General features: G+C 37.7%; 2 protein-coding genes and 1 pseudogene across 3 annotated transcripts; 2 read left to right on the plus strand and 1 right to left on the minus strand.

Moving 5' to 3' along the window:
- Positions 1-5,775: 5,775 nt before the first annotated feature.
- On the minus strand, positions 5,776-10,064 carry LOC147550722 (protein STABILIZED1 pseudogene; annotated as a pseudogene). The gene is made up of 3 exons (XR_015237451.1): positions 10,011-10,064; positions 5,995-9,029; positions 5,776-5,847 (listed from the first exon to the last, which is right to left on the minus strand). The product of XR_015237451.1 is annotated as a protein STABILIZED1 pseudogene (transcript).
- A 2,627-nt stretch (positions 10,065-12,691) lies between these two features.
- On the plus strand, positions 12,692-15,649 carry LOC147550723 (putative polyol transporter 4). The gene is made up of 2 exons (XM_086667559.1): positions 12,692-13,294; positions 14,004-15,649. The coding sequence occupies exons 1-2, from the start codon at positions 13,087-13,089 to the stop codon at positions 15,374-15,376; spliced, it is 1,581 nt and encodes a 526-aa protein (XP_086523685.1). The 5' UTR covers positions 12,692-13,086; the 3' UTR covers positions 15,377-15,649.
- An 84-nt stretch (positions 15,650-15,733) lies between these two features.
- Positions 15,734-18,694, plus strand: LOC147550724 (epoxide hydrolase 2-like). Its single transcript, XM_086667560.1, has 5 exons — positions 15,734-16,536; positions 16,640-16,854; positions 17,152-17,319; positions 17,797-18,032; positions 18,342-18,694. Exons 1-5 carry the CDS (start codon positions 16,467-16,469, stop codon positions 18,586-18,588), a joined length of 936 nt encoding a protein of 311 aa, XP_086523686.1. The 5' UTR covers positions 15,734-16,466; the 3' UTR covers positions 18,589-18,694.
- The last annotated feature ends 101 nt before the right edge of the window (positions 18,695-18,795 follow it).

Below are 18,795 nucleotides of genomic sequence, written 5' to 3' on the forward strand. Positions count from 1 at the left end.
TTTAATACTACTGTTGGTGTAAGGATTCAAAGAGCTATTGATGATCAAGTTGCTGCTTTCTTTGATGCTGATGAAGATGACGTATTGATGACGAATGAAGTAAATACTACAGATGACTCTTCCACTAATGAAGTAAATTCTAGTGTTGTTTCCTCTGAAAATTATTCAATGAGCAGGTTGCTAGCTTCTTCTAATACAGGAGCTCAACGAATTGGTGTAAATTATGGTATGTTAGGTGATAATATTCCATCCCATGACAAAGTAGTATCTCTAATCAAATCAGGAAACATTCAACGAACTCGTATATTTGATCCAAATTCGGATGCCTTCACATCTCTGAAAAGTTCTGGAATCGTAGTCATCGTCGGAACATTTAATAACGATCTTCCACAACTTGCACGGGACGAATCATTCGCCAAATCATGGGTTGCAACTCACATTGTTCCCTATGCGAATACCGTTTCATTCAGATGCATATCACATGGTAACGAAGTGATTCCTTCTGAGTTAGCCGACTACATTCCTAAGGCTATTATCAACCTCGATGCGGCTGCCACAAATTTGGGGCTTAAAATTCCAGTGAGCACCTCCATTTTCATGGCAGGTTTAGAGAAATCATGTCCACCTTCTGCTGGTCAATTTACTAAGGAGATTGCTAACAATTTGAGTCCAACAGTAACGTTTTTGTCAACCTCAAAATACCCATTATTAGTCAATGTTTACCCTTCCTTTGCCTATGCTAGTAACCCGAAACAAATAAGTTTACACCATGCATTCTTTGGGTCTGGTAGAGTTGTTAATGATGGTAGATTAAGGTATACAAACTTGTTTGATGCCATGGTTGAAGCAGTGCATGGGCCTGTTGGTTTATTTGACATAGATGGACAGAAGAAGAGCGATCATATTAAAGACGAAGTTCCCAATAAATACAAAACTCTTTCACGGTCGGAGAGAGCAAAAGAGAGTTATTTGGCGAACGCTATCTGGCGAGGGATTATAAAAAACTATGTTAGTGGAATCCTTGGTGAATGCAAAATCGAAACTAGGCTCCCATACACGGATTTGTCAGCTTTGGTTCGTCGACAGTGTGATGCATTAACCCGGAGATTTCATTGGCTGCCATATTGCGATAAATTTGTATTCTATAACGTTCATGAAGATGAACGGGGGAAGGTAGATTTTGGGTGTCATATCAACACTATACGTTTCAACCCCGAAAACTTCATTGACATTGGTTACGCTTATATTGTGGCTCTTCATGACGAATTTTGGGAAGATGGCGAGGCGAATGTTCTTGATTCCCTAAAGTTATTTTTGCGAGAGTCCAGGGCATATGAGATTGGGAATGAAGTTGACAATTTCTTGCAAATTCGTATCCTTCACTGCCAATGCATCCTTCATTCAAAGTGGAAGTTACGAATAGCCTTGGTGGTATTCATCGTATGCGGGTACATCAAATTAATTTCTTCGTCAAAACGGTTCGGGACGAACCTCGTGGGAGAAGGGGAAGCTGATGCAGGGGTAGTGGTGGCCAACGGGCCGTGCCGACACGGAAACAGACCGGCACGGTCCGTTTATTTGAGGACACGGAACGGTCCGTTCCGTGCCGTGTCGACCCGTCACGGGTCTTGCGTGCCGTGTCGGGGCTAGGATTTTAGAGCGCCAGACCCGTTAAACACGACCCATTAGACACGCAGGAACGACACGGAACGGATCGTACACGGCACGACCCGTGGGCACGGAACGACACGAAACGGAAACGGCAATAACGACACGCTAGCAACGGCCCAATTTAGTTATTTGAATTTTTAAGCATTACCTAGGGTGTACTAACATCCTCAAAACACTTTTCATTTTTTATTTTAAAAAGTTACTTAGGGTGTATAACACTCTCTTTTGAGGATGTTGTACACTCCCACCCCATTTATTAGTAATTGGTGTAGTACAAAAGAGGTTTTACTTTTTTTTTTTACTTAGATTTTTTTTTTTGTTGAAACAAACTAAAACTTATTTTCAAAAAAATAAACAAATAAAGTGGTAAAGATAGTCCCACACCTAAACCACAAAATATAAAGTAAATGTGGAGAGTCTTTATACAACTATTTTCCAATAAAATAAACAAAGATATGACATAGACTGTAAAGTTTTTGTACATCACAATTTTTTACTTGAAAAAAAATGTAATATTTCTTTTATTACTTTTTTTTTACAAGTAAAAAATATTTATGAATGGGCCGGAGCCACGGGAGAGACTACGGGAACGCCACAGAACGGCCACGGGAACGACTACGGGAACGCCACGGAACGACCACAGAAACGGCCAGAAACGCAACGGAAACGCCACGGGAACGGCTGGGTCGTTCCTATGGGCCGTTTCTGTGCCCAGACCTTTGTGGTCTGGGCACGGCACGGAACGGCACGGCTCAAGCCGTGCCTAGCGTGGCCGTGGCGTGTCTGACACGCCACGGCTGCCAAACGGGTCGTGCCGGCACGGCACGGCCCGTTGGCCACCACTATGCAGGGGCACCCGGCGTGGATGCTTTTGTCGTGGCCTAACAGCCACGTAGGCCGTCCGGCCATGAGGAGTAGTTTTTAGGAAGTCCCAATTTTAGTATGATTCTTAGAGAATCTAGGTTTAGGAAATTATGTTATTTAGTATTTCCAATAATTGGAAAGGTCCAGATTTGAGTCTAGCTATTTAGGAAGTTGCAGTCTTTTATTATTTAGGAAAGTCTAATTCAAGTCTATCTAGGAAAGTCCAAAATCCTATAAAAGGATATCTAGTTTGTCCATTATCCGGAGATTGAAGAGAAAACCCCTTTGAAATTTAATAAAGTTTAGTATTTTCGAGTTATTTCATCTTTATTTTATCGTTCTTGTTAAGTTTATTCGTCTTCTTTAATTCCGCTGCGTTTCTACATCAATATCACTTCGAATACGTGACAAATAACAGACTATGGTTTTAAATTCACGATTATGTGACAATCAGAGAAATATATTAAAATAACTGACACGATAATTTAACGTGGCTCGGTCTGATAATTATGACCTATATCCAAGGGAAAACAACAAACAATAATAGATTTGTCGATAATCACCACAATTGTGGGTTTGATTAGTTACATTGGTCAGACATAACTAAATGATCTAATTCTTGGAACCTTCTCTTATTTATAGAAAAATTAGATTTTAGGGTTTCCTAGTTTCTACTAACTAAACTAAGAAATTAACATTCAAAGATATATCAAGATATTCCAAGGTATTTGAAGATCCAGAAGATTGAGTTTCATATATTTAGAATATCTTTTGTAATCATCAAATAATATACTTATATAGATATTATCTATTTTCCTAGATTAGTTTGGAACATAAGAAACTAGAGAACCATAATTCACTCTATAAATGTGATTTGGGTTCTATAGTTTAATCAATAAGTTAGGTCTGACCGATATAACCAATCAAATCCACAATTGTGGTGATTATCAATAACTCTATTATTGCTTGCCCGTAATGTGGATCGTAATTATCCGACCGAACCACGGTAAATTATCGTATCAATTATTTCAATGTATTTTCTCCCATCATCATATAATAGTGATTTTAAGCCATTTACTACCCAACTTTACTTTTGACTTGCCCTGGGGCCTGGGGCCATAAACGAACCTACTAACAGGTAAAGAATTCATGCATATTTTAGGCATTTAAAGAATTAAAGTTCACCCACACTATCCAAAGCTGTACAAGAATGTCTGTGGCAGGCCTCAAGTCATCATTCTTTTTTGGCTTTTGGGTTCAACCCATCTTGCAGCCCAAATCCCAATTTGATCTGTACTTTTTTTTTTTAAATAATCAATGTTGGAATGAATTTAAGCATGTGCCATTTGGATCATCTTGAAAAAGAGAGAGAGATTAGTAATATAATGTCAAGTGATTAACCTAGCTAACTAACATTCATGTTATGTGTTATTTTCATACAAATATATAATAGAGTGGAGTGCAGCTAGAACACTCAGTAGAGTTCATTGACTCATGCTGTGTTAGGTCAGGACAACGACAATTGAGCAATCTCAATTGCACTAATCGAAATACGAAATATACGCGAACGAAAAAACTTATCTTTTCACGGCCGTTGCAGCATGGTCCAATCTAAGTTGGTGACTTATCAGCGCCTCATTTCAACCGCCAATAAACAGTCAGGTAATGGAACCTATAAAAGCAACATGTTCGCTCTAATCAAGAGTGCATCAAAAGTTCAATCTCTATCTCTAACAAATATAGACCTTGAATCACACATTTATCAAGCACATATGTTTATATATTTAATATATGGATTCCATTATGACTACTTTTTTTTGTTTATAAATGAAATGTGTACTTTAGATTTCTTAAGAGAGAAGAACTTATTGGTCCAATTACTACTGCTTTGAGTTTGCATGGCTTCTAGGTCTCTAGATTATCTTTCTTTAGGTTTTTTTTTTCTGGGACCTTTTTTTTTCATCTCATTACAAACCTAACTGCTGTGAATGTTCCCCTCCCATCGTGTATACGAATGTTTCCCTTTTTCAGAAGATGCGAATGTTCTAATCTTTTTCAGGAACTAACTAGGCTCAGAATCACCAAAATCGGACGAGAAGCCAGAAAAGAAAGCAGTTGCTGCCTAGGAGCTATCACCATTGACCATTCGACTAAATAGGCTGAGCTTAAAAGTCAATTGTGTCACTCAAGGAAGCAAGTTTCTTGGGCACTTCTATTTCTGAGCTAAGAAGTCTGAGTTCAACCCCCTACCATTCTAAAAAAAACTTCAAACACCCTCTCAATTTTCTGTTTTCTTCTCTTGAAACAAGTTTGTTATAAGAATCTGAGTTTTCTACAACTAAACTAGAATACACAAACCATTTCCTATTTAACCGACGAGAGAAGACCTAATATGAAGGAAAATATTAGCTAACGAGATACCGATTTCTTACCTTCGTTCGAAGTTAGTCGGATGTATTGCCTTGTCAGAATGACAAATAGTTCAGTAATGATTGATGGAAGGAGCTTTGATGGTTCCAAGAAGGCCTACAAAGCTAGCAAAGTCTATAACATGCTCATAATGCAATAATTCCACAGACGTTACCATGAAGAAACTAGAACAACATTTGCTTCTGTCTGATATCCTAGTTGCATCGCTACGACGGGCTTGTTCAGATAGCTTGTTCCATTTTAGGACTGCTATTCCCTCCAGTTCAAAAGTACATTCCAAATGGACTAGTCTCAGAAGAAGAATCTGGTAAGAAAATATGGCATAATATCGGATATGTCAAGTAGTCTGGTAATATCGGATATGTCAAGTAGTCTAGTAACATGTCAAGTAGTCTAGAAACATGTCAAGTAGTCTAGTTAACTTTTTACTATCTGGTTCAGGAGTAAGCGATCCAAAGCCTAACCAAATCTGGTGTTCACTGGATTCAGCTCTCTGAATTAGTTTGTTGAAAGTGGGTATATATGCTCTACTTTACACGATGCGTTAGTTTCTTTTTATAATAAACCTAAGTGAAAACCAAAATACGCCCGTCAAAGTATTTTGTTCATCTGAGGTATATACACGAAGAAATTTCATGTCGGTTGTTGTGATCTAGAAAGAAGAAATATTTAGTTCATTTTAGTAGGAAAGGTAGATAACCATGCATGATGCATCAGTAAGCATGTTTTTTGTGTTTGGAAGCACAAGTCTAGACTCTAGAGCAATCATAAACAATATATCATGTACCAGAAAAAGCTAACTTACCATTATATAGGGAAACCAAGAACAACCTTGATAAGAAAAAAGCAAGCAGTCACAAATATAACTACATAAAGCAAAACCTGGAAACAAGATAAAGGAATCAAGATATTAATGTCTGGTCAATTGCAGTTAACAAGTTCTACTACCTTCATAATTCTACTAACTAAGCATTAGAAATCCAATTCAACACTATGAAATTCGACACGCGAAAATACATGAAAACTTACGAGAAAATTAGTTTCTGCCTTTGTGCGCGCCATTCACTTCTTTCCCCAAGGCAACAGCAGCTTTCTTCAATATGACATCTACTGGCTGGTGAGAGTTCTCGACAGCTTTCGAAATCACCTGCCATTTCTCGCCATGCTTTGGTTCTGCAGCAATGCACCGCTTCAAGACATCCTTCTGGTAGTCCTCAGTCCCGTGCTCAAGTTCAAATTTGTAATATAAAGCCCAGAAATCCCCAATATCAGGTGCAAGAGTGACTGCCGTGTTCAGCCGACTTCTAGCTTTGTCCACCTTCCTACCATGCCAAAACAACTTTGCTACTGCAGCTATTACATGGGGATCATTGTTTGATCTCTTGAGTGCATCCGCGCTTTTGGTTTTGCGTTGAGGAGGAGGAACCATTTCAACTGATTCTGCCCAAAGAATTCCACTCGTAGGGCATTCTTGTGATGCCTTCGCCATCAAAATATCAGCTTCCCTTTTGTTGCCATGTCTTGATTCAGCTCGTATAGCAGCAAGCCAAAGTTCATCGTTTTTAGGGTTCTTCTTCCTCGCCATAGTAAAAAGTGCTCGAGCTCTACTTAGCCCGTGTGTTTTCTCCTCTAGAGTGGCAACTGAAAGCCATAAAGGAATGCAATTTGTACAATGCTTGGTACCTTTCACGTAAGTTTCTTTAGCTTTCTCTAAGTGACCAAGCCGTTCTTCTAATTGTCCAAGCATCAACCATAATTTGAAGAACGAAGGGAAGAGTTTCAACCCCTCCTCTAGTAATTTTCTCTCCTCAGAAGTGTTCCCTAATTCCCTCTCGACAATGGCTGATTTCATCCACACTTTCTCAGTTCCTCCTCTTTCTCGAGCTTTGGAAAGAAGCATTTTAGCTCTTTCAGGCTCATGATTCTCAAATTCCAGCTTCGAAGCAGCAAGCCAAATTTTTTCAGAGTTGGGTATTGCAGCGTAAGCTTCTTGAAGGATTGCTCTAGCAGAAGGAACATCTCCAGCAAGCCATTTCTCTTTGACTCCCATTAGCCATAAATCCTCAGCTTGAGGCATGTAAGTAACTGCCTTTCGAAGTAAAGCATCAAGTGATTCCCTAGTACCATGGCTTTTCTCCAATTCTGCTGCCTTGCGCCAAATACTCTTCTTGGTAACAAACACAGTAAGGGCATAAGCATAAATTGCTCTAGCAGTTTCAATCGACCCTCTTTTCTCACATTCCTTTGCATCAGCAACCCAAGTCCTTTTTCGGTCTTCTTCGCAAACCCCGAAACCAATTGTATTTTTAACAATCGCCTGACAAGTGGCAACAAAACCTGCTTGTTCAGCTGTCCCAGCCTCCTTAATCCAAACTTCCCTATCAATTTCCAATCCTGCCGTCTGTAGAGAAGGAATGGCCTTCTTTATAATCTTCTCAGCCATGGCCATGTTCCCATTAGCTTCTTCGAGTTTTGCAGCAGCAATCCAAATAGCAGGTTCCCTTGGTAGCTTCTCCCTTGCTTCCCTAATAACATCCTTCGCAACCTCATAAGTTTCTAATCTTGCAAGGGCAAGCCAAAATTTAACATGCAAAGGACAACACTCAGTAGCTCTGCGAAGCAAAGTCCTTGCATCATCTTCATTAGCTAAGTCAACAACTGCTTCCCACATTCTAACAGAACCTGAAATTTTTTCAAGACCTTTCCTCAAAACCCGGCTCTTCATAGCATCATCTTGTTCTAACTTTGCAGCTTGCATCCATAATTTAACAGAATTTGGGTTTGCCTTAACACCCCTAGTAATTATAGCTTTAGCTTCTTCAGGGGTTGAGAGTCCACAAGCTGTCAACCATATATCCTCATTGGTAGGGCATAATTCACAACCTTTCTGAATCAATTTCCTTGCATCTTTAAATTTACCCGCATTATGTTCGAGCATTGCTGCAGCAATCCACCCATTTGCATTATGAGGTTTTGTTTGGGTAACAGATTTAAACAACAATCTAGTCTTCTTTATATCAGAAATCTCTGCATAACTTGCAGTTTTAAGACCATTTAGATCCGTAATATACCCATCTGAATCCACTACAGCTAACCCAGAAACAGAATCAGAAAGCTTATCTAATTTCAATTTCATAAGAGTACCTCTTCCTTCCCCAATCGAAGTTAAATCCGTCAGGGGTGTCTGAGACCAAGGGGTTTCGGTGCCACCCGCTGCTCTACTGTTTGGATCCAATGAGGTAACATGTTCATTTTCTTGCCTAGCCCTCTCAAGTAATGTATCAGGAACAGGGCCAAAGCTTTCAAACCTTTTCTTCTTATTCTTCACTGAATGACTACCTACATCAGGAATATTATCCCATTCTTCAGCCGAAACAGTACATAATTTCCTCTTCAAATCTGCAAACTCTTCTCTGATTTTAGGGTTTGAAGCTCTATACTTTTCAATTTCCTCTTTTAACCTAGCTTCTCTTCGATCCTTCCGTCTAGAATCCATCCTATTATCAATACTCTCCCAAATTGCATCAGCTTCTTTATCTTCCTCATCATATTCAGCATTAGCAAACAAACCAACATCATTACCTTCAAATTCATCAAACTTTTGATTCTCATCGTAACCTCTTGCCTCAGCTTCATCATCCTCAGGATATTCACCACCAATTCCTATACCCCTTCCACGACCAACTCCAGACGGACCAGCCCCACAACCAATAACAATCACAGATCTATCGTTAACATCTGGTGCAGCACGAGCCGGTCCAATATCTGACCGAGTAGTGAATCCGGTGGCACCACGACCTAAACCGGCGACATAATTCGGTGGCGGTTCAGAATTGAGGAATTCAAGACGAGGTTTAAGAACAATAGGGGGTGGCATTCCTACTAAAAGTGGAAGATGAAGAGAGATGAAAGAATTAGATTGAATACCTAAATCAGATAGAGTAAGAGAATCGTCACCGATCAATTGACGAGGCGATAAGAAGAGACGCTCGATGGATGTTGAGTTTTAGGGTTTCGAAAGTGGTTGAATTAGGGTTCACGTTAAGAGCTAGGGGTTTGTTAATCTCCGGTTATATGGGAGAAGAAGAGAATGAAGAAAAAGAGCCTTCCGTCCGTCTTTTATATAGGGTTCCGAAGGCGGTTTCCTTCTCCCGCCCAAATACAGTTACGGAAGGCGGTTTACTTCTCCTACAAGGAATGGGTTTCCTAAAGGCGCACCCTTTTATGCTAAAGGCGCCTCGAGTATATGTGACTAGGGGTGGAGAGAAGCCCACGACTGAGGCCTACTCATGTACCAACGATCCAACCTATCTGTCGGCGCCAAGCTTAGCTTAATGCAAGGGCAAAGCTAGGATTTTAAATTAGGTGTGCTAAACCTAAAAATTACTTGATAGCAAATTAATCATGATCACAATCTATATAATAAAACAGAAGGAAAACGATGACTGGGTCAAACATCTTTTTTTAATAAGGGATATCGTCTAGAAGTCTTTCTCAAAATTTAAAATATAGTCTTTCTTAGAAATAAAATTACCTATTTAAAAAACAATAATCGTTTCTTTCTTAGAAATAAAATAACTAATTTAAGAAAAAAGAAACAAAATAAATTTCAAGGGTTGAAAATAGAAATTAAACTCTCTCTTAATAAAATAATAATTAATTTAAGAGAAAAAGAACAAAAAAGTAATACAAAAAAATAATAACTAATAAAAATCTCTCTCTCTCAATAAAATATAACAATAAATTTCGTAACATTTGATGATACAAGTGTTCGTGCCCTAGGGCACGGGATATAAAATAATCTATTTAAAAAATATCTATTTAAAAAAAATAACCGCGTCCTTATTAGAAATAAATTACTATTTAGGGTAAGAAAGTTTCTACTCAGATTTCCATAAGAGGAGTTCTACATATATTTGGGAACGTCTCTACTCAAATTTGGGGAAAGTTTCTACTCAATCCTCAAGTATTTATGGTGAAAATAAGAGGAGTTTTACTCAAATTTTAATTGAACTTCACTTTAGGCTTTAGGGTTTAATCTTCACTTTCTCTTTATTGAACTTCAATTCTATTATGATTTCTGGTGAGTACTCAACCATGTCTTTTAATTATTATTCTTCTTATGCATATTTATCTTAAATTATCGTCTTCATTGTAAATTACAAAGATTGTTGGAGAGCCTATAAAATCTCCATAGTTAAGTTGGTTAATAATGAAACAACTATTACAGAACAACACATATGCAGATTGAGTTTAAGAAAACTAGAGAAAGTTCTGGTAGGCCCACATGCGACACATATGCAGACACATAAATTTACTATCATTGTTCTCCAACAAAGTTTTGGTAAATTAACATAAAGTTTTTTTTTTACTATCATTGTTGTAAATCCATTGTTAAGTTGTTTGTTGTAGGCACATATGCAGTTTGAATTATCATAAACTTTAGTTTTTTTTAGTTGTTTGTTTGATTAAATTTCTGTTTATTTTGTTGTGGTTGCATATGTTGTTTGATTTAACTAAAGAAATATTTTTATCAACACATTTCCTACTTACCAAATCTTTGTAAATCTCCACTGTTAAGTTGGTTAAATTATCATCTCGATTGTTAATTAAACACTATGAAATTTGTATTGGTTATTTACAAAGATTTGTGGTGAGCCTAATTGAATTTGAAAAGAACCTTATGCTATTTTAGATGTTCATTATTTATTTATAGTTCTGGTGAGTCTAATTGAATTTTGAAACACTATGAAATTTCTAGACCTTTTGATGAGTCTAATTAAACGCTATGAAATTTCTGGTAACAATTAGACTATATATTTAAAACCTATAGTGAGTTAAAACCTATTTAAAAAACAATAATCCGTTCCTTCTTAGAAATAAAAATTCTAATTTAAGATAAAAAGAAAATAAATAAATTTCAAGGGTTAAAAAAGAAATTAAAATCTGTCCCTCTCAATAAATTATAACTAATTTAAGAGAAAATAAACAAAAAAATAATACAAAAAAATAATAACTACAATAAATATTTCTCTCTCTTAATAAAATAATAACTAATTAAAATCAATCTCTCAAGTGTCCGTGCCCTAGGGCACGGGATATACCCTAGTAAACATTATAATAAGAGTATAACATCATAAAAAATGTGTAGTTGTCCTAGAACAGGCTAATAATTGGTAGTTGTCCCGATAAAATACGGATCATAATAAAAATTTTATAATATACAATATAGTAAGAGTAAATAACATCATTAAAAAATTTCATTATTGATTGAAGAGCTAAATTTTACTACTTCGCATTTCTAAGGAGTTTGCCAACTTGGTATTGGACGAGCCCATCAGAATTCAGTAATTAACGAGCTCGGGACGACAATGGAAGACTAAGGGGATGTTTTACCTATTCAGCCTGTCCGAGTACCCTAATGGTCGTGCTAGTGCCCTATCCATGCTCACCTTATCTGATTCTTACTCCCACAGGGGGTCGTCCGATCTGATTCCCGCCCAATCTGTGACCCTATCGACACATTACTTTGAATTTCATGAGGGATTTTTTGGAAGTCCACAAAATTTGGATGTATTTTCATGATTATTTTGTAATTTGGAAGGTTGCATTTTGGATTGAACAAGTCAACAAGCTAGAAAATATGGAAGGCAACACTCTTGAATTAACCCATTTCATAAACACCTCATTTTTTGTCCACACATGTATTGAAGAACAAGGAGGAAGAAAACCTTCATTTCAACAAAGAATAGGAACTATTTCAACAAAAAAAAAACAAAGAATAGGAAGAAAACTTTAAGATTGACCTGTTTTTTTTGTTTCTACATATTTACTCTTACAATTTGGTGGTAATCCATAAAAAATACTAGTAGTGTTGTTATGTGAAGCCCACAAAATGACTTATAATCATGAAATTCAAAAGCCCAAAAAGTTTTGCCACAACGGGTTGGATGCGGTCAGACACAATTCGTTTTTACCTAATTTTTTCTCTATTGATAGATTAGATAAAATCTAACCGGGTAGGTAAAAGGGTTGGATTTCATTTGTAAAAGACGGAATTTTATCTAAATCTTTTTCTCTTGATGGATTGGATAAAAACTGACCGTCTTCGTAAGATTTTGAAGAAAACAGTGTATTCTAGCAACCTATATGTCTATTTTTAAAATTCCTCCCACATGTGTGGCATAAAGAAATGCGAGAAATCAACTCTCCAAGAGGTAACCACGTGATTAACCTAGCTCAAAAATCTAGGACCAATAAAACTAGAGATCACTTCAGTTCCACCTCCCAATATATGAGTAACTAGAAATTTTGAGTCTCATATTTGTTCAATGTGTCAATTTAGCTCTCGAGATTATGATTTCGTTAGTCAAATTTAATAATCGATAATTTATTTTTTATTATTTGTCTCAGAAGTGATTCTATTTGTTCAATTTTCTCTATACGGGTCGAAAACTCGTCGTCAACAACGAGCGACTGCCTATAACATACATGTGGTTTCACAAAAAAAATGTAACACAATTATCTTTAAGAGTTATATTTTTCATTCGGTCACAAATTGGGGGTCAAATTAGAATTAACCTAACAAATTATTCCTGTTCTTATAACCTATTTGGCAATGACTTTTGATAGGTCAAAGAAGTGCTTCCACATAATTGTTGACTTCCTTAGTCAACAAACTACAACCATCAATCTAAACTAATCAAACGGTCCTAAACCCAACTTCACATTTAAAACTAAACTTTAAAAAAACCCACCAAGTTGCACTTACAAAACTAGAAACTGATTTTACTATCTTTAAAGATTGAAACCTTTTTCTCTCAGACAATCAAGCTATAGCTATCATGGAGAGCTTCCAGATCTCTACTGACTTTGGAAGAAACGAGGTTACTTCCTAATTACCCAAATCAGATTTCAGAAGAACATCAAAGGGACCCACAATCAAACTTCATCTAGATGGTTTTTTGAACTACTTTTTTCTTCACTAATTTCTTTCTTTCATTCATCTTCCTTCAGATCTGGAAACTTGGGTTTGTTTTGACTTATGTTTTTCTGGTTTGAAAATCTCATAAGAAGAGAACAAAACCCAGAAACAGTTTGATCTTTGTTGTTTGTTAAGAGATGGGGTTAGTGGGTTTACAAGAAAATGGGAATGGAGATGAATTGCCTGAGAAGTTTAATAAGTACCAGAGGATGGATATGGAGGTTAAAGAATATGAAGATGAAGCTTCTCTTCATCGCCGACAGCTTCATCGAAGTCGTGATACTAGGAAATATGTGTTTGCTTGTGCTGTTTTTGCTTCTCTGAACTCTGTTCTTCTTGGCTATGGTACCCTCTCTCTCTCTGTCTCTAGATTCAAATTGATCATTGGATGTGTTGTTTTTGGGGAATACCCATATTATGATTCATCTATATCAGATAGAAACTGTTCTCAAAAAGAGATCTTGGTCAACTATAGATTGAATTTGCTTGTTAGAAAACCAATTGTTCCAAATCTGAAAATAAAGGTTTACTAATTGTTTTCTTGACTCAATCTTAATTTGAAATTAGCTAACTTTACTATACCATTATATCAGGACAACCCATTTATTTCATTTTAGTTGTGATCTGTTATTTTCATTGAACTTCCATTATTGAACCTTAGGGAATCAAGTTGAGAATCATAAACTTTAGGTAATAAGTTCATGATAAGAAAACTTACCCATCTTTCTCTAAATTGCTTTATAACCAATCGGGGGGTGAAACCATAGATTTATTGTCCTAGCCCCACATCCCTTGAGGGAGTGTCCGGAGCCTGAGCTATAAGTTGCACGCTCAAACTTAGTAAGTATCGAGGCCTTTTGGGTCGGCTTGTGGAGCCTTCGCCAGGAACAAGATCCCGTACCGATGGACTTGGGTCTGAGTGTTAAAAGCGGGGACAATATCGATACCTGCGAATGCTTAGAAAGTTACATTTATACCAAAAATGTTTATAGTTCATAACTTCATATATGAAGGAATATATTTTGTCTAATATTAGTCTATACCCAATTTGCAGATGTTGGAGTAATGAGTGGAGCTATTATATTCATTCAAGAAGATCTCGAGATAACCGAGGTACAACAAGAAGTTTTGGTTGGGATTCTTAGTATTCTCTCACTTCTTGGTAGTTTGGGTGGTGGAAGAACATCGGACGCTATTGGTAGAAAATGGACAATGGGTTTAGCTGCAATAATCTTTCAAGCTGGTGCTTTAGTAATGACATTTGCTCCAACTTTCAAAGTCTTAATGATCGGTAGAATTCTAGCTGGAGTAGGAATTGGATTTGGAGTAATGGTTGCTCCTGTTTATATCGCTGAAATTTCACCCACAATTGCTCGAGGATCTCTCACTTCTTTCCCCGAAATATTCATAAATATAGGAATCCTTCTTGGGTATATCTCAAACTATGCTTTTTCGGGGTTTTCCATACATACAGGATGGAGAATAATGCTTGGAGTGGGTATTCTCCCCTCAGTCTTTATCGGGTTTGCTCTTTTTGTCATACCCGAATCTCCAAGATGGTTAGTACTTCAAAACCGAGTCGAAGAAGCAAGAAATGTACTATTGAAAACGAATGAAAATGCATCCGAAGTTGAAGAAAGACTTGCAGAAATTCTTGAAGCAGCTGGAATGAACAAAACCGACTCAGAAAAGGTCGATGAGAAACCAGTTTGGCGTGAACTCTTAAACCCCTCTCCTGCGCTTCGAAGAATGCTTATAACTGGATTTGGAATCCAATGTTTTCAACAAATTACAGGTATAGATGCAACAGTTTATTATAGTCCAACGATATTCAAAGACGCTGGAATTAAAGATAAAACGAAGCTTCTTGCTGCAACTGTTTCTGTCGGATTTACTAAAACAGTTTTCATCTTAGTAGCGATTTTACTTATCGATAAAGTTGGAAGGAAGCCATTGTTATATGTTAGCACGATCGGAATGACTATCTGTTTATTTGGATTGGCGTTCGTTCTTTCAGTATTAGGACATGGACAAGTTGGGATTGGGTTAGCGATTTTGTTAGTATGTGGAAATGTAGCATTTTTCTCGGTCGGGATTGGGCCAGTTTGTTGGGTCTTGACATCGGAAATCTTCCCTCTTAGAGTTCGAGCTCAAGCAGCGGCACTTGGTGCAGTAGGGAACCGAGTTTGTAGTGGCCTTATAGCGATGTCGTTCCTTTCTGTTTCACGGGCCATTACTGTCGCTGGAACTTTCTTCATTTTCTCTTTGATCTCAGCTCTTTCGATTGCTTTTGTTTATAGGTTTGTTCCTGAAACAAAAGGAAAATCTCTTGAGCAAATTGTTTTGTTGTTCGAAAAAGGACATGAAGAATGGCCAACAAGTGAAGTTGAACTTGGGGATATTGAGCATTTAGTGCAGAAAGAGTGAATGGTTCTTCTGGGTTGGGATTCATTGGACAGGGTTGAATCAGTTCTTAAATTATATGACACGATTATTAGCACGACCGGAGCAGAAACAGTTTTTGATCTGATATTGGTGATCACTAAAGTTTAGAGGGTAACTAGGTAAAAGAAGTCATTGTAAACACAAAATATATAATCCTGAAAAAAAGAAGTGGTTGCTGAAATTTGTTGTTCTCGGCATATAATGAGTAAGTAGCATTATGTTTGAAATTGATAGAACTCTTGGCTCTTCCAAAAACTCAGTTTTGATCAATGTCATCTTAAAGAAAATGTCATTGTTCTAAATATGATCAAATCAAATTGGAATAGTCCAAGGTCAAGCCAACCCATTTCCCCGACTCAAAATCAAGTCCAGCTCAGGACCGAAATATAACCTAGACTGACCTGGTTTGTCTACCGTGCTGGCAGGTCGGCCCGATAAAAGGCGAATTCGAAGTTTTCGTTCGGATTAAATTTCCATTGAAGTTACATAAACTAATGTCAAAGGACATGTTAGGAAAACTCATTCCTAATAGGCAATAGATATCTTCTTCTTTAATTACAAGATTTCTTTGAAATCTAATACCACATAGTGTAAAAAGCAGAATCAAGACAATGGATAGCTTCATCTTTAACTACAAGATTTCTTTGGAATCAAATACCAAATAGAGAACAAAGTAGATCAATGAAGTGATTTTAGATTTCGATCCCACTCATTTTAGAATCTAGTTTAGATATGTTCGAAGATCTAAAGTCGGGTAGTTTGAAAGTTCTGAAGCAGACAAAATCACTAGCAGCCCGAAAGTTAAAGGAGTACCAACCCTTATGTAGTATAGAGCGTTTTAAGTACCTGCAGGATAATGACAACCAAAATTGAAAAACAGCCAATAAATGATTATTGGAAGTATACTAATATAAGAACAAAATAGGAATAAAATTTATTTTTAGCATCTTTTTTAGATAAGTAGATTCCAGTCCCATCATAAATCCTCTCACACCCAAATAAATAATTGTGTAATTTCAACAATTCTTCTCTCCTTTCCCGTCCTGCCTTCCTGATTCTCTCTGCAACTTCAATGGAAGAAATACAACACAAGTATGTTGACACAAGGGGCCTCAAGCTTCACATAGCTGAAATTGGAACAGGTGATCTCACTCAACAACCCTCAACCTTCCATGGCTATTCAAAGTTTTCTTCTGTTTGCTCTCTTTTCTGTTTGAAAGCCTGTAAATTTTTTCATGGTTGCAGGAGATAGAGTGGTGGTTTTCTTACATGGGTTTCCAGAGATATGGTATTCATGGAGGTATCAGATGGTAGCTGTAGCAAAGGCAGGATTTAGAGCTATTGCTCCTGATTTTAGAGGATATGGGTTATCAGATATCCCCCCTCAACCTGAAAAAGCTTCATTCAGTGACCTAATTCAAGATCTCGTATCCATCTTTGATTCCTTGTCCATCTCCAAGGTCTGTAATTTACTGTTCTTTTCAGTTCTCATGGGTGGAGTCCTTCCGGCCAGACAAAGTCGGCCCGGTTCAATGTGTCATGTGGTAGGTTACAGGCGAGGTCGACTGGTCTGGTTAAATATACCGGCCCAGCGGAGGACAGGCCAGACTGGGCCCATCCTGGGTCACGGACCAACCTGGCCCGTCCGAATGGCAGGTCGACCGAGCCGACCCATATCAACACTTGTTCTCCTTCTTTTTGATGCTATAAAAGTAGGATTATTCTATATACTTAGAAATTTTGCATTATGAGAGCAGGCATTTATAGTTGGGAAAGATTTTGGAGCAAAACCAGCTTATCAGTTTGCAATTTTACACCCAGAGAGAGTGATTGGAGTTGTGACATTGGGTGTTCCTTATCTTCCAGTTAGTTCAGTCAGATTTAGTTCTGACCTCCCCGAAGGCTTCTACATTTCGAGGTGGCAGGTAATTTAGTGATTTATCAAGTTTATTTTCAACTCGAAAGAGTAGTGCCGACACTGGTCGTATGACAGTAGTAGAACCGATCTAGCCTTCGCGATCTTACTTGCCAATTAGTATTCGACAGGTGAATCTAGTTCGATATATGAGTGAGATTGTACTTAAGTGTTTAAAACACGTCTCGTGCTAGTGAGAAACGGAAGTTTCATCTTAGTCGCACATTGCTTAGGGAGTGCTTCTAGACCTAGGTTATGACACAAGACTGTCTTATATATCGGCTAGGCTGGGTTTGACGCCTAGATTGGTTAGGAGCAGAAGCCTGGGTTGGTCTAGGCCAACGGAAAACCTTGAACCATGTGGAAATAGCCCAGTGAACCTGTGTGGTGCCTAGATTTAGGATATATATAGTTGGTATGAACTCATTGTACTTGGGCAATGAGGGATTATAAGAGAATTCTTTTGTTTCTCTTGCTTTTGTTGTAGGAACTAGGAAGAGCTGAAGCAGATTTCGGACGCCTAGAAGTTAAGAATGTAATAAGAAACATTTACATTCTCTTTTCTCGTAGCGAAATCCCAATAGCAGAAGAAGGAAAGGAGATCATGGACTTGGTTGACCAATCTCATCCTTTACCACCCTGGTTTACCGAAGAAGATCTCTCTGTCTATGCTTCTCTATATGAAAAATCCGGATTTCAAACCCCACTGCAAGTCCCATACAGGTAAACTTCGGTTGTGACTCTGCAAAATGTTTCAAACTTCGATTATGACGCCCCAAGCCTTAGGAGTTATCGATATTGTCCCCGGCTCCCCGCTTTAGACACCTAGGTCCAAGCCCACAGGTACGGGGTTTTGTTCTTGGCGAAGTCTCCACGAGCCCACCCAAAAGGCCTCGTCGGTAAGCTTGAGCGTACACCTATAGCCCAGGCTCCGAAATCACGAGTTATGTGGGACTATCACACAAATGTAGCTACTCATCTTGCTCCTGAGAAACTTTCGTGAATGCTGAAATGAGGATTACTTTTTTGCAGGTCAATCGGTGAAGAAATTAGTGTGACGAATCCAAAAGTTGGGGTTCCTGCATTGCTTATAATGGGTGAGAAGGATTATTTTATCAAATTTCCAAGAATAGAAGATTATATAAGAAGCGAAAAGGTAAAAGAGTTTGTTCCTGATTTAGAGATCATATTCTTGCCTGAAGGAACCCATTTTGTTCAGGAGCAATTCCCTGAGCAAGTGAATCAACTCATTATCAAGTTCCTCAAGAACCATATCTAAATCAAACTCTGTGTTTATGCAATTAAGTACATTTTCAAATATTCTTCACACAAAAATGCGAAAAGTATGTCTCACTTGCTGAAAGTTTGAAGTTATGGTTCGATTATTTGGTTTGTTTGTGAATTTTTCATGGTTACATTAGTAGTGTTGCTTATAGGTCCAGGCCAACCCGTTTTAAAACGGCCTGTCCCAGCCTTGCCATCCCGG

Source organism: Eschscholzia californica, unplaced genomic scaffold, assembly GCF_041429995.1.
Source record: "Eschscholzia californica isolate CP2 unplaced genomic scaffold, dmEscCali1.0.p SCAF_3, whole genome shotgun sequence".
NCBI lineage: Eukaryota > Viridiplantae > Streptophyta > Magnoliopsida > Ranunculales > Papaveraceae > Eschscholzia > Eschscholzia californica.

Bases quoted from the DNA above. Each gene is read 5' to 3' on its own strand.
- LOC147550723 (XM_086667559.1), top strand. From the start codon at position 13,087: ATGGGGTTAGTGGGTTTACAAGAAAATGGGAATGGAGATGAATTGCCT. The intron at 13,295-14,003 runs GTACCCTCTCTC...CCCAATTTGCAG, and splicing joins CTCTGTTCTTCTTGGCTATG to ATGTTGGAGTAATGAGTGGA.
- LOC147550724 (XM_086667560.1), top strand. From the start codon at position 16,467: ATGGAAGAAATACAACACAAGTATGTTGACACAAGGGGCCTCAAGCTT. The intron at 16,855-17,151 runs GTCTGTAATTTA...TTATGAGAGCAG, and splicing joins ATTCCTTGTCCATCTCCAAG to GCATTTATAGTTGGGAAAGA. The intron at 18,033-18,341 runs GTAAACTTCGGT...ACTTTTTTGCAG, and splicing joins CCACTGCAAGTCCCATACAG to GTCAATCGGTGAAGAAATTA.